Source organism: Pelodiscus sinensis, chromosome 2 (assembly GCF_049634645.1).
Source record: "Pelodiscus sinensis isolate JC-2024 chromosome 2, ASM4963464v1, whole genome shotgun sequence".
NCBI classification, from domain to species: domain Eukaryota; kingdom Metazoa; phylum Chordata; order Testudines; family Trionychidae; genus Pelodiscus; species Pelodiscus sinensis.
Genome location: NC_134712.1, coordinates 241,107,548 through 241,133,477, shown reverse-complemented (window position 1 = coordinate 241,133,477; position 25,930 = coordinate 241,107,548). Strand labels below are relative to the sequence as shown.

The 25,930-nt window shown below is 39.2% G+C and overlaps 1 protein-coding gene across 4 annotated transcripts in view; it reads left to right on the top strand.

Moving 5' to 3' along the window:
- RBM33 (RNA binding motif protein 33) overlaps positions 1-6,999 on the top strand; it is a 173,164-nt gene extending 166,165 nt beyond the window's left edge. For all 4 annotated transcript variants that reach the window (XM_075922763.1, XM_075922761.1, XM_075922758.1 and 1 more), the window contains one exon: positions 98-6,999. In XM_075922763.1, the coding sequence (XP_075778878.1) occupies positions 98-146 (49 nt within the window). In that variant the 3' untranslated portion in view covers positions 147-6,999. The remainder of the gene's footprint in view (positions 1-97) is intronic.
- The last annotated feature ends 18,931 nt before the right edge of the window (positions 7,000-25,930 follow it).

The window sequence follows — 25,930 nt, the reverse complement described above, 5'->3', positions numbered from 1 at the left end:
CAGTCTCCTATGAAAGCAACATACACACACAGTAGTATAAGCGTGCGTACCAAATGCAGAATATATGTAAACTAACTGTTCCTTCAATATTTTACAGGCATATGATAGATCTGTCCCATATTAACGTGGCATTGATAGTTGAGTGAGCATAGCTGATAATGCTCATATCAGCATACTGTGGAGCTACACGGGGAAAAGACTCACAGGCAAAATCATCAGGATCTGAAGTCTTTTCAGCGTACAGTCTTTCTTTAACTTCTCTGTAGAATTACAGAAAGTAACAGGATTTCCTCAAGATAAGCTGAACTTTAAAGAGGATCTAGCAAAGTGGAGTTTTGTGTTTGCTTTCTTCCCATTCGGTTGTAACCCCATGGAACTACAGATTTTTTTCAAAATGCTTACAATGCATGTAGACATTATTCTTGAAGATCGTACTGTGTGATCGCAGTGACTTGAATTGAAAAAAAAGAACGTACACTGAAAAATTTAAAAAGTTTCTTCATAGCAAAGAATATTTGATAATGGTTGCTCTTATCTTCAATGCAGGGTATTTAATTGAGAACTCACCACTTTAAGCAAAACAAGTATGTATGTTGTTCCTCTGAAAAGATGGAAGGTGTATATATAGATTAAGACATGGTCTGCTTGAGTGATGATAATCTGAAAGTCTTTGGAGGTGACTCTAGAAAGCTGTAGTTACTGTTTCTGTAAATATTTTCAATTGGTTTTTGCATCTTCTAGTCTGACACACATTCTCTCTTTACTCACTTCCCTCTCCCTTTGTGAAATGAAACATTTTATAGAAATAGCATTGATGCATTTCCCTCCATAGTTTAAAATGAAGGCTCTTGAGTAGCATAATGGGGTAGTTTATGCCAAGTAGTAATTTATTACAGTTTAGATGGTTTTTTAAATGGGATTGCAAAATACAAGGAAAAAGTGAAGCTCATTTTAAAAATAGGGTGACACACAGAAAATGGTACACTCCTAATAGTGAGTCTTTGTGTCACTATAGTGGAGTATGCTTCCTCTTAATCTTCGTTTATTAGTACTTTTCTTTAAGATTTATTTTGTGACTAATGCTAATCCATTTAAAAAGAACATTATTGCAAGGATGTTAGAATGGTGACATGGTGTTCCTCACGAAGAGGGGATTATGAGGATGTTGTTGCACTGCTGGTGAAATTGGCAGTTCCAAAAATTATGTGCAAATATTAAAGAAGATTGCATTTTATAGTGGGCAAAATCCATTGTACTTCCTTTGGGTTAGAACCATCTGGATGGTATTTCCAAAGGAACAAGTTTTGAGTTAATTTTGGACAAATTTAGCAAAATGCAATTGTTGATATCCGATTGCAGGTTTTTATTAAGCATTTTCTTAGTTTTTATTTGGCGGGGGGTTTTTTTTCAGTCTTTATTTTTAGGATATATTTTTGAGTACTGACCTACTTTTTGAAGTGGGCATCTTATGGAAACTTCATAGGTTTTGAGAATTCTCAAGTAACAGAAACAGAAAAAACACTAACATAATCTGTAGGAGCTTATGAATGGGGTCTAAACAAGTGCCAGAACATGGAAGAATAACACTTTAAAGCAAATTACTTGCTGTAAACATTAGCTTGTATGTAAGATTTAGTAGTGACAGAGTTCATGTAGGCTTTCTAATTGGCTTTCTCATAGCAGAGTTTTTTGTACTGACTTCCAATTACGTAGAAGTTACTAAAAAGTAATGATTGAGCAATAAATACTGCCTAACGTCTCCTAGTTAAAACTGCTTTCTTTTGCACTGAAATAATGTGAGAATAATGTGGTATATTAACATTATTACAATGGGAAAACAAAAATGTTTAAGGAATAGTGGTTTCTAAAGCCATTGGCATCTTAGCAAAGTGTGCATTTTAGCATATCACAGTGAGAGGATTAGAATATTCACATATTAAAATGAGTATATGTATCTCTAAATCATAACATTTGGCACAGTTCAGCACAATTGATCTCAGCTCAGAAAATATCCAAGACAGGGAGCAGCAGATGTTTCAAAGGTAGAAATGCATTGGTGGGGTTGTATGTGAAGGCTAGTATGACACCTGACTTCCATGGTGCCTGACTGTCACTAGTACTCATGGATGTGAGGGAAGAGCACTAAGCCCCACAGATATTGTGGTTTTATTGTTAAAAAGGAATGCTTACATCTCAGATGGGCCATTAAATGTGGCAATGTACCCCACTGTTAAAGAACATCCCTGTGAAAGGAAGGTTGGGCAAATATCCAGAAAATGAATGGATCTGAATGTCTACCTATGGACGTATGTATGGGCTGGACGTGACTACAAGTAGCTCAATAGACAGTCCAGCAGAGGGCACATCAGCAGCTGTTTTAAAAGTAGATGTTATTGGATATGAGCTTTTTGTGAATAGGGGCCCTGTCCAAAGCCTAAAGAAGTCAATGGAAAGTCTCATACTGACTTCAATGGGTTTTGAATCAGTCCCTTGGAGAGCAACACTTTGTAACTAAAGGCTTAAGAATTTTTAGACAGGGTTTTAAAACTTTTTTCCCATCTTACCATTGTGTGGCTTTGAAAACAAAGACATGAACAATGTCTCAAACTTACCAAATAGATTGGAGCGATATAAGCATTGTTTAATAATTGTATATATCCCTCTTTATAGATAGTTACTTTAGATTATTGCTTGTGCATTGGTAGAGTGCAGACATATTTGATAGTGACCATAGCTGCTTATCACAGTAGCTGAGTATCATATGCTGGCTGTGAGTGTATTCTGTATGTATGTTTATATGGATACAATTACGTACATACATGCATCCTCTATATTACCTATCTTTTTAACAGGATGATCTTCAAAAAAGTACAGTAGTAAAAATAACCATTATGTTTAGGCATGCGTTAAAATATTTCACTAAAAGACATCGTCAGTAGTAAACTCCTAATTTTAAACTGGATTTGCTGTCAGTGGCCAATTTGAATGTTCACATCACAGTTTGGTTCCATTTGTTGTGACTCCTCCCACAAAAGCAAAGGAAATAGAGGTAAAATTAGAAGACCAAGTTATTCCCATGTTCTCTTGCAGCACTTTGTGAAATCTGACCATTTTAAGTTAATTTTCTTCGAAGATCTGTTGCAACCATTATCTTGTTCTTTCTTTATCATGCATTTAAAATAAGATGCAGAATGCAAAAATTGCATTTAATATACAATGTAAATACGGAACTTTTAAAATTAAAAGATGTTGTTTAGAGAACTTACAATTCAACCACATCTTAGCTACTTGTTAGTTTTTTTGTGTTGTCATATCTAAGTTTAATGGACATAGTTCCATAAATGTTGATGTGTTTTTGTGTATCTCTTCAAATTTTTATAAAGATGATAGTAAGTCAATACATATATCCTGATCTGTGTATTATTTGTTCAAGTTTCAGAGAATCTTAAATTTAGTAATGCTATTTTAATAGGTAAATACTATAGGTGATTATGTGGAGCCAAATATTTTCTTTCTTTTTTTTCCCAGTTATCTTGTTTTGATCTTGTGGCACTTCTAAGTTCATTTTACTATATCATATCGCATTTTGGCTACTAGATTGGTCTGGCCATATTATGTGTGAAATTATAGACGAATGTTCTTAATTTTTTAAGAAGCCTCTGTCCTTAAAGATGAAATACTTATACATTACACTAGATCTTCACATTCTCATGTCAGGCCAAGGTTTGGGTTTCTGGGAGGATTCTTTTTTTCTTGTATAAGCACAGAGAGGTCAATCTAAAGAGATTGTTTTCCAAGACTGGGAGATTGGGGTTATTTTATTTGTTATTGTTCAACACACAAATAGAGTTGGTCATTAACATTTTTTTTACAATGCCGGCAGTCTGGATGTCACATTTTGTATAATGAAAAGAAACCAATAAACTTATTTGATGAACTTGGTAAAATACTAAAAATAGAGCAGGGCAGAATTTTCATAATGATAATTGCTACAAAATGTTTTATAATTTATAGACATAATTTTTCAACTTAGCAGGCTCATGTGGGCTAAGAATGATTGATTTGCCCTCCCTCTCCCCCCATGTAACTGGACAAAAGATTAAGATATTTATAAATACCTTAGTCAAATCTACAAATTCTTGGACAGAAATAAATCTTCAGGCTAATAGGTTTAATTCCCATTTGGGATTGGATCTGAAAACTCACTTTTACTTTTCAGAGCTCTGCTTAAAGTCCTTTTAGTAAGTAAACTACCAGAATTTCATTTGGCATGTAATTCCTTTCATAATTTGATTCCATTGCAAATATTTAATCTGCAAAACTTTTACAAAACTGTAGGTATTCTCAGCATGCCTGTATATTTCTACACTTATTACTTCAGGTACATTATAGCAACAAATTCTGATTACTTTGAGGAATAAATAAGAACATTTTATTTGGCCCTGAATTTTTTGAATGTTTAAACAATGTAGTATCTTCAGTCTTGTCCATTTAAAAAGTTTTTCCCCTTCCAAGAAGATACTGAGGGCACTTCCTAGAATTAGCAGAAGTAGCTGTAGATGTTGCTGTTATCCATAGTTTGACTTTTCTGGATATGTTGTAGATTTGCGCTGCACCATACTCTTGTAGATGTTGTATTGTCCTCCCCATTAGCATTGCGTAAATTCTATGTATGTTTCTACCCCAAGGATATGCTTCTGGCTTCACATACTCACTGTTAGGATTTGTGGCTTTGGTCCTCTAGGTGTAACTTTTTTTTCTTTTTAGCTATTTTGATTTTTCTAGCAGCACTGCGGGATTAGAGAAAAAAAGATGTTCAGGGGAAAAGCACTGGATGGACTGAAGAAAGTCCATTAGATTTTTAGAGGAATAAATCGTTAGGATAATGTAAGGCTATTATTTTAATGTTGCCTTTAAATTGGCATTTATTTATTGGCAAATGTTACTGAGCATGATTCTTTAAATATGAATCAATTCAATAGTTTTAATATTAGAAGTATTTTATCTTAAGGTAGTATTAAATCCTAAGGATTTTGTGTAAGGTTTTTTTGTAACCTAGTTAATTTTATCATAAAAATTGCCTACATATTAACTTATTATCCACATGAGCGCAAGGTCTTGTGTACAAAAACACTGATTCATATTGGATTCTCATGTATACCATCTTCTGGTATAATATGGTTGGGAAGGATCATTTGTTTTATTCTTTAGCACTGCGGTTTACAGGGTATTTTTTTAAATCTTCACTTTCCATTCTGCGATTATTTTGATGGGAAATACATTATCTTTTGCACTGTGTAAAACTTAATGGAAGGCTAATTTCACTGGCATTTAAGCACTTGCATTACTTTCTCACTTTTCAAGTTGGACACTTTTTTCCAACTCTCAATGGAAAAGGGTCTTTTGCATATGTTTAATACATTCCTCAACAGGTTTACATCAAGGATTTTTAATTCAACAGCATCCCAGTTAATTGAGCTTAGAGTATTTTAGGACTTTTTACAGATTAAATGTTATCCTCCCCTCCCCAGAAAAAAACCAGTCCTTTGTACAGTTATTTAAAATATATAATGTCTAAAATATCTGAGATTAATTTAATAGTGATTTTCTAAATACGCTTTTTATTGCTATTTTTATCTTTTATAATGCATTTCATAATTCAGACTTTTCATTATGCATAGTAATTTTTCTAGTGTCTGACAAGTTTACTTTGCATAAAACTACTTATTTTCAATAATGAAAATTTTTTGCAGGACTACTTTTCAGGATGAGAGTTTTCAGTCATTAAACCTTCAAATTAATACACATTTTCATTTACAGATACAGCAAAGACAAGGCTAACAAATTTATTTACAGTTGATCATCTGTCTCTAATGGACCATATAATACATACTCTTAAGAAGATGCACCATTAAAACAAGTTCTAACACTTTTATTTTTTCCAAGTTACCCCTAGTCACTTTGGTTCCCTAGACCCTCTCTATGTTCCCTTCCTGTTTCCCCTCACTCCTAGTTCACCTGCAAGAATGTTCTTTTCTGCTGTCTTTTCTTTGATTTTCTTCACATCTCTGTCTGCAACTTTGGCTTTCTGCTTGTGTGATAGTTGCAGTATCTGTCTTTCTATATCCTTCTCTATTTTAGTTTACTAATGAAATGTTTTGGTTGCCTGTAAATTGAAAGTAAATCATATTGCATCTTTCCTACACGTGTTAGTTGTAAATGTTTGTGCATAAATAGCTACCATGCAAAGGAAGGGACATTTTTAGAGGTTTCACACTTTTGGGTGTATTGCATATTCTGAAGAAGTGTAGAAGATATTACTTAACCTTAACCATTTTGTTTCACAGCTCCTTTCCCCTTCGAGAAGTGACAGCAGTTTCCAGACATGCTCTAGCATCTGTGGTGTACTAGGAAATATGAGAGATAAGAGACTAATTACTAACTTTTTCCTACCCTTCACTTTCGCAGGAGTTCTGTTCTTGAATTCAGTGATAGTAATAGTACTTTATCGTTGCCACTTAGAAGTAATGAGCACCTGTCAACACAATTCTACCTCTATTACTATTACTGAATGTGATCCTTCCTAACCTATAAACTTTTACGTGCTGGATATATTTGGGTATATTGAAACTATAATTTAAAATGTATTGCTCTAATCTGGACTATGAAGCTTGTGTTTATTAGGAGTTCAGAATATAAATTCAAGAAGCGACTGTATCATGATACTGATTCCACTGTGGGTTCATCTGCTTCATGCTTTCTACAGCATCATCTACACGCATTATTTTAATTCTCGTACCTAAAGTGTTATATACCTGATTTACACCAAGTCCTTCCATTTGCATTAGCTATCTCTCTGTGGTATATGCTGAGTGTGAATGTAAAAATGAAAACACAAAAATAATGTACAAGTTCCTTATATGTGATTCCATACTTCAAATGTCAGTGTGTATTTATTGTAACTAAATTGTGTAAATAAAATATTTTTTCCTTTGGAGCATATTGCCTTTGCATCTTGTTCTGTTGCACAACAAGAGCTGCTTATTTGTCACAAATTACAACATCATGTATCATTATTTCTTGAGAGCACCCAAAGATGCCCAATGACTCATCAAGGACTCATTTATTCTTGGCACTGTACAAATAAGTAGAACAAAAACATACCTCATGACCCAGAGAAGTTGCAATTTAAATATATTTTAAGACACCACAGGTGAATAAGCAGGCAAGTGGGGATAGGGACCAGTAAGAGTAAAAAAAAAAATGTTTTTACATATGTTAACCCTAGAAGACTTACCTGGCATTTCCCAGGTCCTTCAGGGCAGGGGGATGGCAGTGTCTGTGGGGGAGGGTGCAGGAGTCAAGGCAGGGCCACGTGCATGGGGAGGAGGGGTCAAGGCAGAAGGCTGAGGAGTGTGTGTGTGAGGGTTGTGAGTGTGAGGAGGGGCTCAGAGTAGGGGTCCCATCTGTCAGAGCTCCCCCCCCCTCCCCCCACAAGCCGGTGGGACCTTTTTTCCCCTCCTTCCAACCCCCTCCCCAACCACCAGGGACCTTCTCTCTTCCCAGCTCTCCCCGCTTCCAGCACTGTGGCCAAGGGCCGGAGGGAAAGAAAGGGTTAGGAGTAGGTGGTACTACTTACCTCATCTGTTGTCAGGCAAGATGGCAGAACCCCAGTCCTACTTACCATTCTCTTGGTGGTGTGGCTGCCTCCAGTGGCCATTGTCAGTATTGCATCCCTTCTCTCTGTGCCTTTCCCTTTCAAATCCCTCCACTCTCTGCCCCCTCCCTTTCCATGTTATGGAAAATAGTCCCATTCTTGGTACTTCCCATTTCCTTGGCACAACCTTAAGCTCCTGCTTTAAGTATGGATAAGAAGAAGCTTCATACTAAATGTGGTGGTCTTAGCTCTTACGGTTTAGGAGGAGTTGCACATTTCTAATATATATAGATGAAGTATTGTAAATATCTCAGTCACAAGTGTCCACTAGCCAGTGCCAGACAATATGTTCATAATTTAAGGCCTATGAAAAGGTGTAAATGACCCCATGGACCACATTCTGAACTTAGCCATATCTGTGTAAATCATAGAATCATAGAATCATAGAATAATAGGACTGGAAGGGACCTCGAGAGGTCATCGAGTCCAGCCCCCCGCCCTCAAGGCAGGATCAAGCTCCGTCTACACCATCCCTGACAGATGTCTATCTAACCTGTTCTTAAATATCTCCAGAGAGGGAGATTCCACCACCTCCCTTGGCAATTTATTCCAATATTTGACCACCCTGACAGTTAGGAATTTTTTCCTAATGTCCAATCTAAACCTCCCCTGATGCACTTTAAGCCCATTACTCCTTGTCCTGTCCTCAGAAACCAAGAGGAACAAATTTTCTCCTTCCTCCTTGTGACACCCTTTTAGATATTTGAAAACCGCTATCATGTCCCCCCTTAATCTTCTTTTTTCCAAACTAAACAAGCCCAGTTCATGAAGCCTGGCTTCATAGGTCATGTTCTCTAAACCTTTAATCATTCTTGTCGCTCTTCTCTGTACCCTTTCCAATTTCTCCACATCTTTCTTGAAATGTGGTGCCCAGAACTGGACACAGTACTCCAGCTGAGGCCTAACTAGTGCAGAGTAGAGCGGCAGAATGACTTCACGAGTTTTGCTTACAACACACCTGTTGATACAACCTAGAATCATATTTGCTTTTTTTGCAACAGCATCACACTGTTGGCTCATATTCAACTTGTGGTCCACTATGACCCCTAGATCCCTTTCCGCCATGCTCCTTCCTAGACAGTCGCTTCCCATCTTGTATGTATGGAACTGATTGTTCCTTCCTAAGTGGAGCACTTTGCATTTCTCTTTATTAAACCTCATCCTGTTTACCTCTGACCATTTCTCTAACTTGCTAAGGTCATTTTGAATTATGTCCCTATCCTCCAAAGAAGTTGCAACCCCACCCAGTTGGGTATCATCTGCAAACTTAATAAGCGTACTCTCTATCCCAATATCTACATCATTGATGAAGATATTGAACAGTACGGGTCCCAAAACAGACCCTTGAGGAACTCCACTTGTTATCCCTTTCCAGCAGGATTTAGAACCATTAACAACAACTCTCTGACTACGGTTATCCAGCCAATTATGCACCCACCTTATCGTGGCCCTATCTAAGTTATATTTGCCTAGTTTATCAATAAGAATATCATGCGAGACCGTATCAAATGCCTTACTAAAGTCTAGGTATATGACATCCACCGCTTCTCCCTTATCCACAAGGCTCGTTATCCTATCAAAGAAAGCTATCAGATTAGTTTGGCATGACTTGTTCTTCACAAACCCATGCTGGCTATTCCCTATCACTTTATTACCTTCCAAGTGTTTGCATATGATTTCCTTAATTACCTGCTCCATTATCTTCCCTGGGACAGACGTTAAACTGACCGGTCTGTAGTTTCCTGGGTTGTTCTTATTCCCCAATAAGAGAGCAATTCCACACACTTACAAATAGATCTGGATAGCAGCAATCTGAACTAGGTCCTGTGTTCACAGTGCACTTCTTGCACTCTGTAGGGTGACTTTTCAAGGCCCCGTTATTTACATAAAAATGTTTTGGAGTATTGTGAAGAATTTATGTAATATAACTCACATAAGGGCAGTGGTGTCTTCCTAAAATACCAGGAATTTTTCATAGAACATTTTTGAGTTCCAAATTGCAGCATGTGAAATAGCTTGTAAGCTTTCAATGCAGTGTAGCAACCTGTAACTATTCCTAAGCCTAGAACAAGAGAAACATCCTCTATAATAAGACTTTCATGACATTCCCAAAGTCCTTAAATTCCACTGATACCCACTCTAGGCATTTAGTGAACACTGATTCATCAAGATATCAGAAAGTTTAAGATGTTTGTGTAAATTAAATAACTTGGATGTACTGAATCTTCTGATGAAATCTACAGAAATCGCCTATAATTGTGCAAAATATTGTTTAATTTTATCCAAAATAATATCAGTTTTAAGAAGTCTGAAGGCAAATGTTTACGAAGAATAATTCCAACATCAATTCTGTAGGATGCCTGCAGTAAGGATTTGTGAAATTAAATCATTCATTTGATGTTTTTAGCCTCATACATTTCAGCACATTCCTTTCAAGCTAAAAGCTATTTTAGAATATTTTAATGAGTTTTTCAAGAATGCACAAAGCATTAGTTTAATAGGTTTAGTGAGAGTATTGTTTCCATTTGTATTGGTCTGCCCACAATGTCACTTTGAAACAAAGGGTCCACCCATGACCAGAGACTAGAGAGTTAATTCTGCCATTCTTCCCTGTGTCTCAGCTCTTCATAGAAGCTGGTCTATTAACTTGCATCAAGTTACTTGCATTTTGATGACCTGGTTTTTAGAACACAGTTTCTCATTTAGTAGCATGATCAAATGTGAGTTATTGGAGAGAGGGAAAGGGGAAGAAAAATGTTAATATATTGTTTCATTAATCTGTTATCACTTTTGTCAAGACTTCTATGCTGTTCTAGAGGTTTGAAAGACTTTGGGTTCCCAATTTACTAAAAGCAACCTTCTAAATGAAACCATTTGCTTTTTTAAACCAATGTCCAGGCAAAAATACTCCTCATTAACTTGAATAAAGTTCTAGTGATTTCAGTAGGGCTATTCAAGAGTGTGAAGATGTACTCAACAAAGGTTGCAAGACTGGGGCCCTATTTTATCACGGCTACCTGCTCAAAATGAAGTGTTGGGCCTTTAACTTCACATCTAAATTTGTTTTTAGATCTTTTGAACTGTTGCTCTTAAAGGAGTTCATCTATTGTGCCTCTATTTATACTTCAAACTAAACAAGTGGCTTCAGACTGTTCCATGGAGGATTGATTGGTCACCTGGTGCTGAGGCTCCTTATCTCCAAATGTTACATTATATTAAACAGCTAAACATACATTACAAGTATTCTCTTTGTATAGGCTGTAGCTGCAGTTATGGCAGGAATATTATAGATGCAAGTGGGAGGGGAGGTTGCCAGTGATTGGGAGGAGGGGGAATCCATGAGACTTTTTGGTAGGATGTGATCCACACTATGAAATTTGTGGATACTCATTGGGAGAGTGAATATTTCAAGTCTTCCTATTACTTGACCTACATTCTACCAAATGAGTACTGTTTGAGTGACCACTTCTCATGCAATTTCCTGGCAAGAACATACTACTTCCATGAAAATTTTCAATGAATGTGCATGGTAGGGGGTTTACATGTTCTTATCAGCATGAGATTGGGGTGGTCATGTGACTCATGACCATCTGTCACAAGTGAGTTATATGGTTGATCCCAAATGATAAAACATTTACTCCATTCCACACCATTGTATTCTGCGTGTTATTGAAACTATTTTAACAAATAGTTTCTGGAGATTTAAAAAACATTCTTTGGACTATTTCATGAATCTGTCTACTTTTAAAACCTGGCACTTGAGTTACCTTGAATCCAAATATGCAAGGTTTGGGAGGCACGAAATTAAAATGGTAAGAGTTAAAGAACCTGTTACTTCCCTGACTCTGAATCTTTCCCATCTACAGCCTTTGGCATCTTGATATTTTTCCCTAATAGATGTTTGATGGCGTATGCAATGTCAGAATAAGTGCCAGAGAGATGGCTTACGCACCCTTTACAGTTAAAACTATTTCCACTAGCAAAACCACCCTACTATAGACACAGTTTATGACGGTAAAAAAATATTTCTGCCAGCATAGCTTATGCTGTGTGGTGAGTGAAATAAGCTATACCAGCAAAAAGACATCCCTTTCTTGTTCCCTGCATACTGTTGTATCTACATTAGGGCTTTTGCAGGCATAGTCACATGTCAGATGAACGACAACAAAAATCACACTCATAGCTGAACCTTCCCTTCCCCCCCCAAAAAAACACGTGGATATGCCAGCAAAACTCACGTCAACCTGGCCATCGAGGACAAGTGATAGTTATAGGCAAGTGCTAAGTTTAGAACATAAGTAAGCTACCTTTCTACTATTAAGGAATGCTATAAAGGAATGATCGTATTACAGAAGAACAGCCATACTGGGTCAAACCAATGGTCCATCTAATCCAATTTCCTGTCTTCTGACAATTGGCCAGATGTTTTAGAGGGAATGAATGAAAGAGGCAACTACTGAGTGATCCAACCTCTGTCAACCACTCTGCTTCTGACAAACATAGACTAGAGACACCAATAGCATAGGGTTGCATTCCTGCCCATTTTGGCTAATAGCTATTTGATGGTTCTATTCTCCATGAACTTACCTACTCCTTTTTTAAATTCTCACGATTTTGTCCTTCACAGCATCCCCCGGTGATGAGTTCCACAGATTGACTGTGGGTTGTGTGAAGAACTGTTCCTTCCTTTGGTTTAAACCTGTTGCCTCTCAATTTCATTGCGTGACCCCAGATTCTTTTTATGTGAAAGGGTGAATAATGCTTCCTTACCCACTTTCTTCACACCAGTCACAAATTTTGTAAACCTCAATCATACCCCCTCTGAGTTGCCTCTTACAAGCTGGAGAACTCCAATCTTTTTTTAATCTTTCATCATACAGAAGCTGCCCCAAACCCTCAGTCATTTGTGTTGCCCTTCTTTGTACCTTTTCCAATTCTAACACATCTTTTTGAGATGGCCCAACTGTGACTACATATAGTAGTCAAGATGTGGGTATAGCTCAGATCAGAATCTAATCTCTTACTTCCAAGAGTGCAGTTTCAGAGGAAGGAGATAAGAATGTCACTATTCTGCATCTGAGGAAGTGGGTCTGGCCCACGAAAGCTCATCATCTAATAAACCATCTTGTTAGTCTTTAAAGTGCTACATAGTCCTGTATTTTGCTTCAGCTACACCAGACTAACGGATACATTTCTATTACTATTCTGCAGTGAGTCTTCCATAGTACAGAGGGGTTGGTGAATCACCTTTGTACTTGAATGAATCTCAGCCCCTTTGTCCCATATTCACTGTCTCCCTGGTCTAATGTGTTTTTACTCTGTTACTTCTGCTGGTCTTTAACCTAGAACATGAGCCCCTTAGAATGGGGCAGGAACCATGCATGAAATCCTGCATCTATTGAAGTTGAAGGGAGCTTAGCTATTCACTTCAGTTGAACTAGGATTTCATCCTATGTCATGTTTTTAAATCCACCTAAAAGTGTCATGTACAATTACCATGCTGTGCAAGTATATATTAATTTTGACCTTAGGTGCTAGACATCTCAGCAGAATTAAGTAATGGGCACCCTATCACATTCCTTAGACCCAATGTCAGATTAGCATTTGAGCTGAAAAAAAGGCAATGAAAACTGAATCACAGCTCAGCTGGACGGGAGGATAAATCCTTTATATGACCTCTGATGCAGAGATTGCCAAGAGGCCAGTTCATGGCAAAGTGATACTAAATGGTGGTTCTTAACATTGAACCTTGCTGGTTGCAAGAGATTTGTTTTCATCCATTGAGGCCAGAAAAATGCAACTATCAAATTAAAATAGACGATGTGTTTTTGATGGGCCTTCCCCATGTGACCTTTAATCAGTGATACGAACACACTTCCCCTCTTATGCGTGGGGTGGGGAGGTAATCATGGCTCATCAGCTAGACCCTCAATCACTGAGCTTCAAACAGCTGGTGGTACGTAACCCTCAGCTTCATTTTAAATGTGTAGTGCCCTTTCTCTGAGCGGTCTCCAATTCCATGGGTGTTTCTCATACATTTTTATGAATTTAAAAAAAAAGAATTTATGGGGAAAAATGGGAGAGTGAGTGTGTGAAAATTATAACAGCTAAAAGGCTATCAGAGTTGTAAATGAGGCTAAATGGTTATATGCCAGCAGCTGTTTATAGTTCAGTGATTGAGTCTAATTGACAAGAAGTAATTACCTCCTCTCTAAAAGGTGAAATGGTTCTCATCCAGTGAATACTGCTGATGAAGGGGGTTGTCACAGGAGAGGGTTAGAATGTAGGAAGGATCCATTCTAATATTCTATGCCTACAATCTTAATGGCCTAAACAGACTAAAATAAACCTCTTGTATTATAGTTTTGCTTATATGCGATGTTCCTCTTCAGTGACTGCACAACTCACTGGGCTTTGTGTTTCTAGGGAGTTTCAAAAACCCAGACAAAATGGTTTACTAGACAATTCCTCTCCTCTCCTCTTTTGGGTATGGGCTTAGAGCCAAACACTTCCCTTGTTACTGACTGAAAATGGATATAGATCTCTTAGCCCTTTTTGTTTCAGCAAGTGGGAATTTACATAATTTATTGCAAGGAGTTCTGTGTGCTGGTGAGGGCTGTAACAGGCAAAAGTACTCTCCGGATGTATGGGCACAAATTGGATATGGTACAGATACCGGATTTCCAAACTATGCACATGTGCAATACCTATATGTGCCACAACATGTGCACAAGCCAAAAATCTTCTTTTTAAAATATCTGGGGATTCTAAAATCCAGTTTGCAAGACATCTGAACCAGGATAGGTTCTTCTAACTTAGGTGAAAATGCTCAGGTGCCCCCAAGAGCTCACATTTATTTCTAGCGGGACCTTTTCGAGCCAGGACTCTGCTGGGGTTTGTGTAGAAAGGTGCTCTCTGAAATAAATGCGGCCCACACTTACGCAAAAGCATCCGTGCCCAGTATAGATGCGCTTTTGCGCAAGAAAGCTCTGATGGCCATTTTAGCCATCAGGCTTTCTTGCAGAAAAAATGAAGGTGCCTGTCTTGCGCAAGAGGGCTTATCCCTGAGCGGGAGCGTCAAAGTATTTGCACAAGCAGCACTGAATTCTTACATTAGAAAGTCAGTGCTCTTGCGCAAATTCAAGCAGCCAGTGTAGACAGCTGGCAAGTTTTTGTGCAAAAGCAGCTGCTTTTGCGCAAAATCTTACCAGTCTAGATGCACTCTCATTGTTTATACACTTGTTAAAATCTGTTTGGCCTTCAATAGGTGCTCCCATTAGTACACGTCAGTTAGTCTAATCTCCAGAGGCACGGCTAACCATACTGAGATCTGTATCTGAAAGGGATGGAATATCATGAACAGCAAAAGCTGCAGATGGAATTTCTGATCATGATGGCTACAGAGTCCACGAATGATGCAGGGTTTAGTAAGGGTGCATCTATGCTGCACGGCTTAACTTGAAATAAGCTACGCAAATTGACCTACATCAATTGCGTATCTTATTTAGAAATATCTTATTTCGAAATAGTGAGTGTCTACACAGCACTTATTTCGAAATAGAGCACTCCTCCTCTGACATCCCTTATTCCTTGTACAATGAGGGTTACAAGAGTCAGAGTAAGAAGTCCTTCAGCTTGACAGTATTTTGACACTATTTCAAAACAACTGCCTGCTGTGTAGACGCAGGCTAAGTTATTTCAGAATAGCGCTAGTGAAGATGTACCCTGAGTCCATGTTATTTTGCCAATACGTGGACAAATTTTAGGCTTTGCCAGTGTTCTCATCTGCTTCTCCCTGCCAAGTAGCAGCATCTTCATATTATATGTAATTTCCCTAAGATACTTTTAATCAAAGTCTCAACCTTCACGAAGCACTGACAGAGAAGCAAAGCTGCCTAGAAAAAAAGCAAGTTATATTAAAATATAATGGAAATTATTTTTTGAGTTCAAAATTTTCTGTTTTTTTCAAACAGATTTCATCTTGTGTTGGGCAGGGTAGGGAGAAATGCACTCACATTTTTCCACTGCGAAACAAAGTAAAGGAGTAAAAAAGTGAGTGTATGGGGAAAGTTTCCCCAGCCAATAGGATTTTTTTCAAACTATTTTTAAAATTGTTAAATAATCAACCAAAATGATTTTATAACAAAACGATTCATTGTCCTCAAAGGCACTTTTCATCAAAAACCAACTCAGCAAAATTTTTGACTAGTTATGCCAATCTGAGCTTCTGCTATTCCCTCCCCCCCAACATGGTAAAGAACAGAGCACCATTTTTGTAATACTGGTCCTGGTAGCTGGACCCAATCTCCTCCAGGGGCTTAACATGTGCATGAAACAACATGGCCAGCTTAAAACAGATCTTCATCAGGTAAGCTTGCTCAGGAGAGAACTCCAGTGACCTCTGAGAAAAATAAATAGAGCCAATTTAAGGTTTATAACCCTTGCAGTGCAGAACCCTGCCTGCCAAAATAGAGGATGGCCTTCGATTTCTGCTGCCTCCCTTATCCCACATTCTTACACAAGACTGGGCTGCCCTTCATGGGAGGGGTTTGTCCCCCTTCAAACCTGCTCTTGTACAAAAATAGCCATTGAAAGGTGTGCCAAGGGATCAAAGTGAGGGACACTGGGGTTTGCTGGGCACTGGGCACTAATGTACAGAGAGCTGATTGCTTGGGTTTTTAAAATATGTCCCACTGCTGTGAGATCATATCAAAAGCTTTGCTAAAGTCAAGGTATATCATGTCCACTGACTTCCCCATGTCCACAGAGCCATTTAACTCATCATAGAAGCTAATCAGATTGGTCAGGCATGACTTGCCCTTGGTGAATCCATGTTGACTATTCCTGATCACATTCCCCTCTTCTAAATGCTTCAAAATGGATTCCTTGAGGATCCCCTCCATGATTTTTCCAGGGACTGAGGTAAGGCTGACAGAGCTGTAGTTCCCTGGATTGTCCTTCTCTTTTTTAAAGACAGGCACTACATTTGCCTTTTTCTAATCATTCGGGACCTCTCCTGATCTCCATGAGTTTTCAAAGATAACTTCAGGCTGCCCCCACTAGCATACATGCACACCAGTACCAATACAATAAGTTTAGACTTATCTTTGTACAATTAATTTGGGCCTGGTCCTACCTGTCTGCAGGGCTCTATAACTGCTCCCTCCTGGCTGATTGCTGCTGAGATATTAGAGCGCTGCTTCTTTGAGGGGCAGAGAAAGGAGGCTAGTTACCCCACATTTCCGTAATGGGCCAGGGAAGGGAGTCAGAGAAGCAGGCTGAGCTAGCATTTTTTTCACAGGCTGGGATGCTTTCTTCTTTCCTGTGAGGAGCATCTTAGGAACAATTCTACTTCCTGCTCCTCCTGCTCTGTCCCCAGCTTCCTCATTCCCCTCCTAAAACTTCTCTGCTCCAGTCTTTCCTGGGAAGAGAAGGGCGGGGTAAGTGACCCTCTGCTGTAGGAGGAGGGGCACTGTCCCTTTCTCCCACCCTTGACATCCCCCTTTCTCCATGGCATGCAGCCTTTGTGGGCAGTGCAGCAGGGCACAGAGCAAGAGCCAACATTCTCTGGTACATTGCAGAGATTTCTGCCAGAGGTGGGGAGTTCTGTTGCCAACTCTTAACGTGTTTGCTGTTTTCCTTAAATCCCCAGAATCTGGCGTCAGGTCACAATGTCAGATTCATTCATTTTTTAAAGTTACTTTTTAGCTCTCGTGATTGTGGACAGATTTGGAAGCTATGAACCTTTAAGGTACAAACTTCAGAAGGCAAATAAAAAGAAGTCAGTATGTAAAATACAGGACTACATAGCACTTTAAAGACTAACAAGATGGTTTATTAGATGATGAGCTTTCGTGGGCCAGACCCACTTCCTCAGATCAAATAGTGGAAGAAAATAGTCACAACCATATATACCAAAGGATACAATTAAAAAAAAAAGTGAACACATATGAAAAGGACAATAAACCATCTTGTTAGTCTTTAAAGTGCTACATCGTCCTGTTTTTTGTTTCAGCTACACCAGACTAACACGGCTACATTTCTATCACTAAGTCAGTATGTAATGATTTAAAAAATGACGTGATTTAGGAATATCTGGCGTTGGTGGTATTCAGGGTAACAGAGACAGACAGTAAGTTATGGAGAGGGGCTTTAGCCAGTCGAGTCTCCTGGGCAGGGGTGTGAGGCAGTATTGCAACTCTCAACACTCAAAAATCATGAGATTTAAAAGAAATGCATTTGTGTTCCTTGGTGTATTGGCTGATTGTGTGAATGAGTGAGAGAGCAAGCGAGTGAGAGAGAATATGTTTCTGGTTCTCCCCAATTTACTGAGAAATTCTGGCCCATGCTGCAGACGCTCTTGCTGGCTTCCTCGTGATACAGAGCTTCTATCTTTACAGGGATCTAAAAGGGTGTCATAAGGAGGAGGGAGAAAACTTGTTCATCTTGGCCTCTGAGGATAGAACAAGAAGCAATGGGCTTAAACTGCAGCAAGGGAGGTTTAGGTTGGACATTAGGAAAATGTTCCTAACTGTGAGGGTGGTCAAACACTGGAATAAATTGCCCAGGGAGGTTGTGGAATCCCCATCTCGGGAGATATTTAAGAGTAGGTTAGATAAATGTCTATCAGGGATGGTCTAGAGAGTATTTGGTCCTGCCATGAGGGCAGGGGACTGGACTCGATGACCTCTCGAGGTCCCTTCCAGTCCTAATATTCTATAATTCTTCCGAAAACGTATCTATTCTACGGCTATGTCTAGACTGCCGGCTTCTTTCGAAAGAAACTTATCCAGAAGAAATCTTCCAGAAAGACTTCTTCTGAAAGAGAGTGTCCACACTGCAAAAGCGCATCGAAAAAGCGTTCTTCTTTTTTGAAAGAGAGTGACCACACTGAATGGACACTATCTTGCATGTAAGATGTGATTACTATGGACAGAATGGCCACCAGGGCACCTGTGTTTTTTCCTCTTTCCTCTTCCTTCGAAAGAACTCCCTCTTCCCCGTCCACACACGCCCTTTCCCAAAAGAGCTCTTTTGGAAAAAGGCTTCTTCCTCGTAGAAAGAGATTTACCAATGTCAGAAAAACCCCTCTGTTCTTTCGAAAGAATGTGAGTGCAGTGTGGACGTAATTGAAGTTTTTTGAAAAAACAGACGTTTTTCCAAAAAAACTCTGTAGTGTAGACTATGTCCCCAGCCCACCCATAGCTCCCTGTTCCCCCAGCTCAGCCACTAATTATGCAGTCCCCACAAAAATCCTGCCTAGTCCTCACATTGGTTCTGTCCCACTCAATTCTGCCCCTCTCATGTAGCATCCATGGCAGTTTTGGCTCCACACCAATTCTTCCTCCCAGTTCTGAAGACCTCAGCGTGCTTCATCCTCTAACCTATTTCCAGGCTTGGGGCGGAAGGAGTGGGCAGGCCTAGATGGGAAGCAATGGCTGCTCCTTCTTCCCCCTCCCCGTCTTCCGCCTAAAGATCTTCAGAGGAGGGAAGAGAACTTTGCCTGCAGCTCAGATTGGCCTTTCCCATGAGCCCTTTAACAGAAGCAGCTGAAAGGGCTCACAGCTCCTGGCCCCTCTACTAATTCATTGCCTGGGAGCCATGGGGAAGGTGCGAGCCCTTTAAATTGAAACTGTTGAAAGGGATCCCGCATCCCGGGCTCCCAGACAACACATTAGGGAGCAGAGCCAGGAACTGCTGCGCAGGGATAAAAGAGCTAGGACAGGCTCTTGCCCAGCCCTGCATTAGAGTCTGATTTGCAAGCAGGGGTGTCAGGGAAACTGTCAAGAGGGAATCATCTGGACCTGCTGTAGATTAGGCAAGCTGGGGTGAGGATTGTGCTGGATGCCTCCTGTTTGAGGCTCATGAGGATAGTGGATGCTGATGGTTCACAGGAGGTGTGGAAAAGACAGGACTACAGAGTTCCATGGCAGCTCTAACCAGTGTCGAAACCAATTTAGCTAAACCAGTGTTTCTCAACCAGTGGTATGAGTATCCTTAGGGTACTCGAGAGAAGTCTGGGGGGTACGTCAACACAACTGAAACTTGGAGAAAACTGAATTTTTGTTTTAAGTTTTACAGCGCTTGATTATTTTTGTACTTTTTACACCCAAAAATTTAATCGCCTGCCCAGCTACAATTAAATTGTTTAAACAAATGTGTTGCAATGGTAGGGAAAAAAATTGTGTCTGACAACTGTAGGTACTGGGGAAACTTACAATTTTTTTTCCTGACAAAGGTGTACTTTATAAAAAAAAAAAAAGATTGAGAAACACTGAGCTAAACTGGTTATAAGCTTTGCCTAGTGTAGACAGGTCAGAATTTCTTTGGACAGATCTATAATAAAAACAAAAAGTAAACAAAGACCTTTTTCCTCTCAGCTTATTAACACAAACCTAGTGAAATGTGTTTCATAACATTATAAACCACAAACTGTATGCTCTGCTCTACAGAAGCAGCTGTTCTGCTGCAGCAAAAGCTTATCCTTTAGGATTATGATCCTGGGGTATGTAACCATGGAGAGCATCCACTTTCAGCTTCTAGGAAAAAACATTTTACATTTTATAAATGAAGCGAGAGAGAGAGAGAGAGAGAGAGACCCATTTGATCTGAAATCAGCTGGGCTAGTCTGAGAGACATGTTGCTAGTCTGCTACTGGCGTAGTTTTTCAATAGTCTGCCTCAGACTTTTATAGTACTGAACACAAAACTTAATATCTGCATTTCAGCAATGGTCAAGGAACACTGCTGAGTGCTGCTAAACGGAGATGTTTTATAAAAACATTCCAGCAGATGGTGCTCAGAACAAAGGAAGGCTTGGCAGATCTCAGCTTTTAGAGCAAGTTGCTTGGACAGCATATTGCAAAGGTTTATATCATACCAACGGGGCAAAACTCTTCCCATGAGAAAAACTCTTTCAATGGGAAAAATACATGAAGCCTGTTAATGTGGCTTCCCAAATTATCTCTGTATTAATTTCAAGAAAACAAAGAATATATTCATGTACAAATGTTAAATGTGAATGCAAGACTCAAGCACTATTTGGTAGCATGATGTTATCTGTCTATTTCTAGTATAAAAGGACCTGGTTATTAAATAAGATTTCTGACTGGCATTCAGTGGATAGGGTCATAATTCAAAATGATCTGGACAAACTGGAGAAATGGTCTGAGGTAAATAGGATAAAGTTTAAAATAAGGGCAAATGTAAAGTACTCCACTCTAGGAAGGAACAATCAGTCACTCACATACAGAATGGGAAGTGACTGTCTACGAAGGAGTACTGCAGAAAGAGATCTAAGGGTCATAGTGGACCACAGGCTAAATATGAGTCAACAGTGTAAACTTTGTATATATTAGGATAAAGCTAAGGAGAGAAAGTTTAGGTTAGATAAACAATACTTTTATTATATTAGCTAAAACTTTGATTAACAATCAGTGCTAATGTTATAAACATTAATTTTCAAACGCCAGCCTGGTCCTTTCAGTTGCTAAATAAGATTTAATAAGATTTATTCAGTTGCTAAATAAGATATCTTCCACTATAGGAAGATAGTGGAATGTGCATTTGGCTGACTGAAATCCCCTCTAAAACCATTTGGATGCCAGTGTCATTCATGCCGTTTGCATTATTGTGGCTTGCCGTGCTCTATATAATGTTCACAAAGAGAAGGTGGAATCTTTTAACTGGCATGGATCAGACCACAGAAAATGAAAGGTGAAGGGAATTAACCAAAACACCCAAGCCTTATAATGTTATTTGGCTTCTGTTATGATCTTTGTACTCCCTCTGTCTACCCCAATGAGTATGCAACAATCATATGAATTACCCAAGTGTCATCTCTTGATTCCAAAATAGAATAGATATTTTTTAGGATTTTTTCCTTTTTAATTGGTGCTTATGTTTAGAGCTGGTATCGTTCCTAATCATGTGACTGCTTCCATGGAATCAAATGAAAGAAAGTTCTCTTTCTTTCTAAGGTTTGAGTCTCATATTTTTTGACTTTGGATAAATGCATCCAAAAAAATCCAGCTCCTTATTCCAGGCATTCATTTTTCCTTCCAAGTTCTCCTGGAGCACCAGGCCCTTTAAAGAATTATGAGAAACTTGAAAAGTTCCCCCAGCTCTCCGAGATGATAAATTCTCAGGAATCTGGGTCTGAGTCCAAAGCCAACAGAAAAATAAATTCTCTTTCTCAGGTTTGTTTACGCTGCAGGAGAACCTCAGAAGCTCTTCAATGTACACACTAATTGCAGTTGTAATTAATGTATCTTCCCCAAGAAGCAGTTGATGGAAGTTTTCAGTGTAGAAAAGCCATGAAGCAGGTCTTGACCCAGACTCTCCAGGATCAACAATTCTCCCAGAATCTGAATCAAGTTGCTCCAGAATCCAGATTTTCACCATTTTCCCTGGAGAGACTGAGTCTTTACTCTCCAAGGTTCCCACTTTTATCAAGAAAAACATTTTTCATAGTCTGACCACTTCCCAGCATACCTTGCTGCAGAGACTTGCAGCAGTTTAACATTACAAACGTTGTAGAGTAGTTTTTAAACTAAGGGCTGGGGGAAAGCCGATGGGTGTGGAGGAGCACATGGATCTGACAGAGACATCTCTTAGCAGAGGGTCTATTCATTGAGATTCTCTATTCTAGTAAGGAGGAGAAGAGGAAAGAAGATAAAGTATGGGTAAGTTCAGATATGAAATAATCAAATGAAAAAGCATCTAAAACATCAGGAAATGGCAGACAGATAAATAGAGACAAATTTTTAAAATGCTTATATGCAAATGCAGTCTAAATAATAATAATAAGCGGGGTGAACTACAGTGCCTCATATTAAAGGAGGATATTGAATATTACAAGAAACTTGGTGGAATGAGGACAATCAATGGGACACAGAAATTTTTTCAAATTTCAAGATGTTAGCCTTTAGTGTGGAGATTAATCCACACTAAAGGCTAACATCTTGAAATTTGAAAAAAAAATGGATTTTAAACTACAGAACTAAATAAAAGGGTATTAAAGTATCAAGATGAAGTTCATTTTTGTTCTCCTCTCCAATACCCAAATGATTTTTTTCCCCCAAAAAATCTGTAATATAATTTGTTTCTCAAGTTCCAGCTAAGGTATTGTTATAATTCAGCTCTGTATTTTTAGAAACAATGGTTTTGCAGTTATACATGTGGAATTTGAAGTCTAAATCTCTTCTATATCATAACATCTTTGAAGAAATTGTATTCTGTTGGACCCATAGTAATTGAATAACTATTTTGAAACCAGTTTATTAAAAATTGGGGTTATCTTGATTGTATCAGGATACCAAGGATACAATTGTATCTATGATATCAGTGATCTGTCATTTTCATGAGATGTCAAGATCTGTTGAAGATGTTTATGTTCTATTGATAGAGCGAGAGACTCACTGAATTCTGATTTATTTTTCCAAGGACTTGCTACTTCAGAGACTGGTGCTCGTTTGATAGAGCTACTTGAATGATTCCCTTCAAAACCTTTTAGATCTAAAAGATATTTTACATACTTCCCCAAACAGCAAACTGACTCCCAGATCTTTGCAAACTCAAGCAAAACAACATAATTTCAGTAAGGCAGGCCTCTCCAGGAACCTTGTGAGAAGGATTGAAGGGTTCCTGTGTGAAAGCATCATGGAGCTGAGTGCTCCAGACTGATGCTCCATCAGCAGACACGTGAACAAGCTTTTCTGTGACCCCTATGCTGAGTAGGCTGAGAGAGGAGCGTGCAGCCCCTCACAACCTGTTGTCTGACCCCCTGTGTAGATAAAGTTAGAGAACTCACCAAAAGTGCCTTCCTCGGTGTCATCAGAAGCCTGAGAGCATTATCACCTGGCTGGCCGCCGCCTCCTCTGCCACCCTGCCTTCCTGCAGGTTGATGCCAGTGTGTCTTGGATGGACTTGATGACCACGGTGGGAGAGATGACCTGCCCTCTCCTCCCAGAATGGCATCCAGCTGTTCAGCATAGTGGCAGGTGTGAGGTGTCACCCCAGAGCATCTGCTTTACTCCCTGGCTTTCTGGTAGGCCTGGTGCAGCTCTTTGATTTTGAGCCTGCTCTGCTCCAGGTTCCTGGTATGGTCTTTCTCTGCAAGAACATAAGAATGGCCATACTGGGTCAGACCAAAGGTCCATCTAGCCCAGTATCCTGTCTGCCGACAGTGGCCAGCACCAGGTGCCCCAGAGAGGGTGGACCGAAGACAATGATCAAGCGATTTGTCTCCTGCCATCCCTCTCCAGCCTCTGACAAACAGAGGCCAGAGACACCATTTCTATCCCCTGGCTAATAGCCTTTTATGGATCTAACCTCCATGAAATTATCTAGCTTCTCTTTAAACTCTGTTATAGTCCTAGCCTTCACAGCCTCCTCTGGCAAGGAGTTCCACAGGTTGACTACATGCTGTGTGAAGAAGAACTTTCTTTTATTAGTTATTGATTAGTTAATAACTGATTAGTTTTATTGATAATGTGGATGCATTGCTTAGATAATCAACTTTGGGTGGCCTAATTTCGGAGTAAGGTCCTCATATAAAATGCCAAGGCTGACGGTGATCCTGTCGTAGATGTTGGCATTCCTCTTCTTGGTGCGGAGTTCATGGAGCATGAACTCCTCCCCTCACACTTTGATGTGGTCCAGGATCTCCCTAGTAGTCCAGGCTGGAGTTCTTCTGGATAGTGGAAACTGTGGGAACAGAAATGCTGGCAGCAGTCAGAGTGTCCGAGGAATTGTCGGGGGTGCTCATGTCGTGATGTGCTGCTCGCTCACACGGGGCTCTTGAAGCTGGCCATGTAAGTCAGGCACTTCCCCAGTTCCCAGGACTTGTAGAGCTCCGTGGGAGGAGAGAGCAGTGGAGATGCCAGGTGTGGCCAGAGTGGTCAGAGCAGCCTCCTGGAGGCCAATTAGTTTGAATTAGTGGCACCAGACCATCCATACTGATATTATTTTGCACTTACAGGTGGGAATAGCATTACTCCTTGTGAAAAGCAGGACTACAGAGTTTGAATGGTCCCTAATTCCAGAATAACAGGCTTGATAATGTGGATGCATTGCTTAGATAATCAACTTTGGGTGGCCTAATTTCGGAGTAAGGTCCTCATATAGAACAGGCCTTAGGGAAAAGTTCTATAGAAGTTTATAAAGAATGAGAACATTCCTATAGACTCTGAAAATCAACTGTATTCAGTGTTCAAGCCTATAGGCTTTCAGGGATATTACTGGAAAAACCTGTTACATTTCAGTACTCTGTATTCAACTTTGTGGGATATTTGAGTAATTTGTATAGAAGTCTGTTAAATTTTTGTAGAACCTTATTGGTAACATTCCTACTAAATTTGATAGAACCTTTCCTCAAGGAACATGTTGTCATATCTACTTTCCTTACAAAGAATTACTGTTTAGACAACTCTGAAAGTTTGATGAAATATGTAAATCCATAATACCTACTTTCCTTCAAAAAAGCATTGTCAAAGAGCATTATGGTCATCTGCTCTGTTGGACCGTGCTAGTCCATTTTCTATCTGCCTGTTTTAGACATTTATAAAGCAGCCAACATCATAGAATTGAAATGCTCCAAAGTGTTTGTTCTGACTTATACTGTATTGCCAACCCCAAGAATTCAGAAGTAATGAGTCAAATCCCTAAAAATCATAAAGTTGTTTAACAATGACAAGGTGTTTTTTAAAATGTAGGTTTCTTTTTATTTGCGTGTGATTTTTGGGCCCTTCCAGTTCACATTTTTAAGGTTTTCTCTTCAATAGTGAGGACTAGACACTTACTATTCTTTAATTTTAAAAAAGGCAATTCCATGACTCCAGGAGATGGGTCCTCAAGAGACAACCCAAATATTGGGAGGCTCACAATAAAATTATGAGAGTTTGCAATATTGCCTATAAAACCCTAAACGTGGACTCTGCTTAGCTTAGACCTCCCCTTTCCTGTGTTCTAGTGCTGTAGGTAGAGGGGGCATAAGAAGTCTAAGGGGTGTTAAATGCGTTATTTTGTATTTATGTTAATGGTTTCTTTCTACTTTGGAGGCAAATCTATGTATTGATCTACGTGCAATTGGCTGGCAACAACAATGTGCTTTGTTATGTTTTTATGGCTTTAAACTAGGGATGTTAGATATGGTGTAACTGAATAGACGTGTAACTGCATGAAATCTAAGCAGTTACACAACTATTCGATAGTC